The sequence below is a fragment of the Lagenorhynchus albirostris genome, chromosome 12 (genome assembly GCF_949774975.1).
Source record: "Lagenorhynchus albirostris chromosome 12, mLagAlb1.1, whole genome shotgun sequence".
In the NCBI taxonomy this organism is placed as follows: domain Eukaryota; kingdom Metazoa; phylum Chordata; class Mammalia; order Artiodactyla; family Delphinidae; genus Lagenorhynchus; species Lagenorhynchus albirostris.
This window is the reverse complement of record NC_083106.1, coordinates 72,019,929-72,028,004: the sequence shown is the minus strand read 5'-3', so window position 1 is coordinate 72,028,004 and position 8,076 is coordinate 72,019,929. Positions and strand designations below refer to the sequence as shown.

At 36.3% G+C, this 8,076-nt stretch overlaps 1 protein-coding gene across 4 annotated transcripts in view; it reads right to left on the bottom strand.

The window, feature by feature from the left end:
• Positions 1–3,904: 3,904 nt before the first annotated feature.
• IBTK (inhibitor of Bruton tyrosine kinase) overlaps positions 3,905–8,076 on the bottom strand; it is a 114,207-nt gene continuing 110,035 nt past the window's right edge. For all 4 annotated transcript variants that reach the window (XM_060167230.1, XM_060167232.1, XM_060167229.1 and 1 more), the window contains 2 exons: positions 5,964–6,096; positions 3,905–5,182 (listed from right to left, as the gene is read on the bottom strand). In XM_060167230.1, the coding sequence (XP_060023213.1) occupies positions 5,051–5,182; positions 5,964–6,096 (265 nt within the window). In that variant the 3' untranslated portion in view covers positions 3,905–5,050. The remainder of the gene's footprint in view (positions 5,183–5,963; positions 6,097–8,076) is intronic.

Genomic DNA, 8,076 nt, shown 5'->3' with positions numbered 1-8,076 from the left:
CGTACCGCAAAAAAAAAAAAAAAAAAAAAAAAAAAGGAAATAATAAAGATCAGGGTTGAAACAAGGGAGATGCAGGCAAACTAGGGAAAGATCAGAAGGATCCACAACGTTGGTTCTTTGAACAGAATAAAATTGATATGATCAAAGAAAAAAAGAGAAATGGACTACCAAAATCAAGAATGAAAGGGGGGACCTCACCACCAACTCTGCACGAATTAAAAGGATTAGAAGTAAATGCTATGAACAACTTTATGCCAACAAACTAGACAATTTAGAAGAACTGGAAAAATTCCTAGACACACAAATTACTGAAACTGACTCAAGAAGACAGAAAATCTCAATAGACTTACATATAACATGTAAAGAGAAAGAAACTGAATTAATAATTTAAAACCGTTCCACAAAGAAAAGTCCATAACCAGATGGCTTCACTGGTTCATTCTATCAAATATTTAAATAATACCAATCATTTATCAACATCCAGAACACAGAGGAAAAGGGACTACTTCTTAAATCACTCCATAAGGCCATTATTAAACTAATTCTAAAGCTAGAAAAAGAGAGCAAAAGAAAAACCACAGACCAATATCATGAATTATAGAAACAGAAATCCTCCATGAAATACCAGCGAATCAAATCCAGCACCTCTTTCCAAAAGGCTGTTAATGGTCCATAGCTTGACTTACTGGTAAATCACTGAAGTAAACCTTTTTGTCTTGTGTTACGGTTCAAGATTTTGAAGATTTAAACACAAGAAAGAAAAAAGTGCCTAGCCTATGCCTTCAAACTATAAGTAAAAGTAAAAGACAAACAGAAAAACAAAAATAATGGCAGAATTTGACAAGTTCCCTAAAAGATATAAAGTGTTGAGAGGAAATGGGAACATAATTGATCCATGTATACTAATTATTTTGGTTTACTTCTGAGGAGGTATGAGAAGGAAAAAACAAAGTTTATAAGGAAAATAAAATTGGGGCTGCCTTTATCATGGATGGGTAGAATTTCAATAGGTGAAGAGAAAGATTTAGGTAGAGATCTACATTAGCAAAGCTTGAAGCCTATTTGGGAGACACATCAGGTCAGGTTTGGCTCCACCACTATGTGTATAGATTAAAAAAAAAGAAAAAGAAAAAAGAAATCACTGGAAGCCCAAGCTGAGGAAATATGAACTTAAAGTGTAGAGGGAGTAACTTAAGTTTTCAGAGCAGGAAGATATGCTTTGGGGGTATTAGTTTGAGAGTTGAAGAATTTAATGTCTTGGACCAGGAAACAGAGAATGGGGTGGCAGTTAAGGGACTCAGCAATTAAGGGACTTAAGCAGTTAAGTGGACCACTTTCTCGACCTTTCAGGAGTTGGTGAGGTCAAAACTATTTTCATAACATGTTACCTGCCTTTTGCAATCTCAGTCTTTCAAGTTTCCAGACACTATGACATTTGTTTTCACAACAGACTAAATGTGGAAACAGATATGAGAATGTAGGAGTCCTCTATTAAACCAGACAGTAAAGGCCTAAACCTGAAATACTGAGTTACATATTTTCATATATATAAAAATATAAAACAAGCTCACTCTTCTAATTTTGTTTTGTAAAACAGTTACATTTTCATTAAAAATTTTGTTAGTATGTGTTGGCTTATTTTTAAATGAACTAAATTTTAAAGTTTATTCTAATCTGCAGTACATTATATATGATAGATATGTAATGAATATAAACAAAAGCTCTTTGGGGTCCTCAATAATTTTAATCAGTATAAAGGGATCCTGACACCAAAAAGTTTGAGAACTTTCAGAAAAACTTCAGGACCTAAAACAGCAGTAGTAATGTGAATGAAATGAAAAAAATTAGATAAAAGATATTGCAGAGACAGAACTGACAGGAGTTGGACAATAAATGTGGGGACAAAATGGGGAAAGAGACAAAGAAACCAAAAGTTTAACCTTAATGACTTAGGAGAATGACAGACTAAGAGATAAGGAAATAAAAAGATCAGAGAGTTTGGAAAAGGCAAGAATTCAGTTTTGACACAAATAGCCAAGCAGCCAAGTAGAGACATACAAGAAAATGAAATATATATAGGGTCTAAAATATAGTTTGATGGTCATGTGTATAGGGAAGACCAGGTTGTTTTGGCATCTTACACGATTGAACATCACCTCAAGCAAAAAAGATATACATCAACATTACCATGAATATCTTGGATCACTTGTCCCCAGTTCCCTGGTGGGAGGTTGCTGCAGTTTCTTCTGAAAATAGTTCTTAAATTGATAATTCTGGAAGCTTCTGGGTTATATGTATTTTTACTAAGTGCTTTTTAATATTTTCTTAGTCTTGGCTAAATGCTACAGAAAATTAGTAATTTCTAAGAGGCAGTCTGGTGTAGTTGTAGGTGGACCAGACTGAAAAGACAGAAGATTTCAATCTCATTAGTCACTTTCTCTGGAGTTCATGCTCTTCAATTTATATAATAAAGTGAATATACAGGGTTAATCTACAAGGTTTCTTCAGATCTAAAATTTTATGAATCAGGACTTCCCTGGTGGTGCAGTCCTGATTCATAAGAATCTGCTAGCCAATGCAGGGGACATGGGTTCAATCCCTGGTCCGGGAAAATCCCACACTCAGCAGAGCAACTAAGCCTGTGCGCCACAACTACTGAGCCTGCGCTCTAGAGCCCACAAGCCACGACTACTGAGCCCACGTGCCGCAACTACTGAAGCCTGTGCTCCATAACAAGAGAAGCCACCTCAATAAGAAGCCTGTGCACCACAATGAACAGTAGCCCCTGCTTGCCACAACTAGAGAAAGCCGGCGCACAGCAACGAAGACCCAACGCAGCCAAAAAAATAAAGTTTTATGAATCAGCTATCAACCCCCTTATCATGAACTAAAAAATACAACCCAGCCTCCAAAAGAGTATAGAACCAACCAAGATATTAACTAGCAATACCTTTTTCAACTGACTATCTGTTGTTGTTCCTCTATAAAGACTGTCTACAATTTATTTTAAAAGCCACCTGTTTAGACTTTACGAGAAGTCCTGAATCCTAGTATTTTGTCAACAAATATGACTTTACCTGACTGGTCTTGATTTTGCAAATGTTACGCATATTCTGCTCTGACACCTCTACCCCCAATCCCAATTCCCCATCCAATCAACACCTTTCTAGGCTAAGGAGTTCTATGCAATCTTAAAAACCTCTTCATCCCACTGATCCCTTAAATTGCCCATTTCTAGAGTCTTAAGACTTTCTTAAAGTCATGGGATTAAAGATGAGTTAATTATTGTAGGCAGAATAATGTTAAGGAAAAAACCCATCACTTTCCTGGGCTTTTTGGTCACAGTGTATCAGGTTGCTATCTTCATGTAGTTTATAGCAGTGCTTACCACCTTTCATTTTACTAGCAAAAGAACTTTTTTCTCCCAAACGAATACCCCACTATATAAAACAGGTCGTAAAGTGCAATTGCTCTGAATGAGGTTTGTGAAGACCTAAAACCCCAGAGACTGGTCAACCCTGGCCCCTCCTTCACATCCCACTCACCAAAGGCCCTTAGGGTGCTTCCCAGGCAGCATGGAGTACACGAAAATCATCACTTCATGGCATCTTTAAAGATGCCAAGAAGTATGGAAGAATCAAAGGTTCAAATGAAATAAATCAGTTACTTCAGAAAATCTCTTTACAGCAACATCCATAAAACATTATAAAATACATTGTTTCTCAATTTACTCAAACATACAGGTGCACTTTAGGAAAACTGCCCTTTTTTAAGTAGTTAAGGAATGGATACAGCATCAACTTCAAATACTGGCTACAATATATGATATTAGGAATCATTATTAATTCCTCCTATAATAGATGTCAATATAGTATAAGATATCAAACACACAGTAACAGTGACATGGATCAAGATTATTTTTTATTGCACATTTGCTTACAAGTTTGCTGCTCTGGGTGGAGCTAAAGCTCAAGTGTTGAGTTAATTTCAGCCATATTTTCGTCAACCTAATTATAGCAGTGATTTGCCTGTATGTTCCCCTTGGCTTATTATTTCTCAGAAACATTAACTTTCCCAATTTGTCTAGGTGCTGAAGCACAGATTTAACTTTTTTTTTTTAATTTAACCACTCAAAAACAACCCAAACAGCATACTGTAAAGAAAACAATGTTTATGTCTATTCATATAATCCAGGCTCAGAGAATTTCTGATTATGTAACATTGTAAAGGTAACTGTAAACCAGCCTTCTTCCAAACTATTCAATTCTTATATGTATAATTAAGCATTTATTTTAGAAAACTGTAACACTTTCAGAAATGGATTCTGTCACAATAAGGCCTCCTCTCCCCATCCAAAAACAATCCCCACAATGACTCCAAATCTTGTAAGAAACTATTATTTTAGACTAAGCTGCTCAGAATAGTATTCTTATTTCCTTTCCACCATACTCCACAGTTCAATGCAAAATGGAGAATGTGCTGTTGAAACCAAAATAAAATGGCATTCAAGCAGCTCAGGCTTTAAAAATCAGGCCAGAACGTTCAAAGCCTGATGAAAAAGACACAAGAATGGAGGCATAACTACTATAGCAAATGCAAAATTTTGGCCATTAATGGATCAAAAGTAATGGCTGACACTCCTACTTAAAGCTTATCAATGTCACACTAAAAAAAAACATGATATTTGGCAAAAATCTTCTCAATTATTTATCCCAAATTCTCAAATGGAAAGTTATTTTTAATGCATCACTCTTAAATTTTACACTTCAATCACTCATGTTTTCCTTTTAAGACTATTCAGAAAAATAGTTCTATTTAAATAAGTTTTTCCTCTCACACATTTTTACACAAAAGGTTACTAAAATCACAATTCTGAGGGATTTCATTTTAATCATACAAACAGTATATGCTTAAAGTTCAGTAAAGAAATTAAATCCTTTCTTATTCTATCTAGAATGATCTGTTACCAAACTTGTAAGAACTCTTTTCCCATAGCATTTATGTATAACAGTCACAACTTATGAAAATCGTATCTCAACTCCATGGTGAACTAGCATCCATGCTTATTCCACATAGGTACTGCCAGTGGTCCCTGCGGTGTCCTTTCAACAATGACAAACTCATCAGGGTTGCCAAATGCTTCATAGAAAACCAATAAATCTTGTATCGCACGCTCCTCAATCTGAAAGGAGGAAGGAAAAAAGAGAAGTTGCTTTACTCCTTCAATTATAAACCGAGCAGGATCCTATTAGCTTTCCAATTTCCTTTTGTGGAACTACCACTTTCTGTGCATACAAAACAGTGGAATAGGTATCCTGTTATCCCCTTCGAAAGGAGAAGGGTTGAGGCCTGAGTTAGAATAATCAGATACCCACCTTCCCTTGATTTTAATCTAGAGCAAGGAAAAAGAAACTGAAGATGGCTGTTGGAATCCATTCATTCCAATTGCTCATCCTGTGAGATACTTTCTGTTGTTGTATAGATCTAGTTCTTTAAGCTCTTTAGGACAACTGTGAGTCTTGTCTGTTTCCTAAGCCTGGCTATCTGGTTTTCAGCTAAGTCTGTGGAATCTCAGTGTCTCTCAAGAAAGTTCTCTTCTCCTTAAGTTAGCCTGACTTGGTGTCTGTGGCTTACAACCTAAGAACTCTTACTGATACAGAATCCAGGTGTAGAGCTAGATAATGCCAAGTTCTCTACTGGTCACTTTCAAAAACAGTCCAAAGCATCACCAGTGCTAAAAATATTAGCTTTAGCACAATTTATTAGTTGTAAATTAATTATCCTGAATACCTTCAATTAATACTTGCTGAATGCTTCAGTTTTGTTTTACATTGCACTCACATTTTAATGTGATAAATACATGCACCTCTGCAAAGCAAACAAAGAGAATTTTCTTAAGACCTAAGAATGAAATGTAGTATAGTTCTTACCCTAAATTAAACCCAAATAAGCATGTTATTTACCTGAATCAAAGCCAAGGGTTTTTCTCGACTTCTGATAAGAGCTGCTTCCTGCTGTAGCTCTTCTTCTACAATAGATGCAAAAGTGACTGGCGCTAGCACGGAAGGAGCAGGCAATGAAGAACACAGCCAGGGACTGAAAGAACAGGAATTATGAGTTTTCATTCATCTTGCCAAATTTTGCACACAAAATCTCCTCTGAAATACTCTTTAACAGTGTTACGTTTTTTCCTTGTGACCTATAATATAAGGGGACCTGGAAGCTTTTGCATTCAACTTACAGAATGACAAAGTGACAAACAGAAACAAGGAGAACTAATATTTTCTTTGGATTGGTGCTGTAGAGAAAACTTTGGAAACACCAAAAACTGGAATGGAGCTAAGCTATATAAGTAAACAGAAAGGTAACTCAAACTGTGGAGCAGAAAGTATTCAGATAAGACATTCTACTATTCCCAATTTCTTAATATTCTCTCTCAGTGCTAAAAAGCAGTCTAGCTTTGAGGTCCCACAGCTAATCAATTAACCTTACTTGGGACTATCTAGAAGTGGTACCCCTATGGTTACCTATCTAGAAGTGGTACACCTATGGTTGCCTTCTGGTCCTGGGGAAGCATGAGTAGAACATCTGCAAAACAAAAACTGAAGATTAAAGCTTCTAGTACCATTAGTAAAATTGCTTATTAATAGAAATACAGAGGAGGAATTGCAAGGCCCTGACTCAGAAGACAAATTAATATATGCAATCAGACTTACCTGTGAAATTGTAAGTAAAGAACAACAAAAAAATCTGTAGGTAGTTATAAAATACCATGGGGAAAGATCTTGCAAGAAATGGTCTGTTTTTCAGAAATAGAGACACAGATGTAGAAAACAAACTTACGGTTACCAAGGGGGAAACGGGGTGGAGAGGAATAAATTGGGAGACTGGGATTGACATGTACACACTACTATATAGAAAATAGATAATTAATACGGACCTACTGTATAGCACAGGGAACTCTACTCAGTACTCTGTAATGGCCTATATGGGAAAAGAATCTAAGAAAGAGTAGATATATGTATAACTGATTCACTTTGCTGTACACCTGAAACTAACACAACACTGTAAATCAACTATATTCCCCCCCCCAAAAAATATGGTCTATTTTTTCTAATAATATTCATATAGCCAATTTACTGTAATCAAACATATGTTAGGAAATACAGACAACTTTGTGAAGAATGTTTTATATTGGTAACATTTATGAATAAGAGTGACAAATTAGCACTGAGCTTCAAAATATACAGAAACAAGATAATTAGCAGCCAAATTTTGTGACTATAATATATAGTCTAAATTTTGTAAGCAAGAAAAATACAGGGCTTCCCTGGTGGCGCAGTGGTTGAGAGTCCGCCTGCCGATGCAGGGGACATGGGTTCGTGCCCCGGTCCGGGAAGATCCCACATGCTGCGGAGCGGCTGGGCCCGTGAGCCATGGCCACTGAGCCTGCGCGTCCGGAGCCTGTGCTCCGCAACGGGAGAGGCCACGGCAGTGAGAGACCCGCGTACCGCAAAAAAGAAAAAAGAAAAATACAGTAAATACTCTGACACTCTAAGGATTATAGATAGGACAGAAAATTATTTTATTGAAGTATAGTTGATTTACAATGTTGTGTTAATTACTGCTGTACAGCGAAGTCATTCAGTTATACACGTTTGTGTATATATATATATATACACACATAACATACACACATTCCTTTTTTTAAAATATTCTTTTCCATTATGGTTTATCATAGGACATTGAATATAGTTCCCTGGGCTATACTGTAGGAGCTTGTTGTTTATCCATTCCATATTACAATAGCTTACATCTGCTAAACCCAACCTCCCACTCCATCCTTTCCCCAACCCCCTCCCCCTTGGCAACCACCAGTCTGTTCTCTATGTCAGTGTCATAGATTTGTGTCATAATTTAGAGTCCACATATAAGTGATATCATATGGTATTTGTCTTTCGGGCTTACTTCACTTGGTATGATAATCTCTAGGTCCATCCATGTTGTTGTAAATGGCATTATTTCATTCTTTTTTATGGCTAATTGTCCATTGTTTATATATTCCACATCTTTATC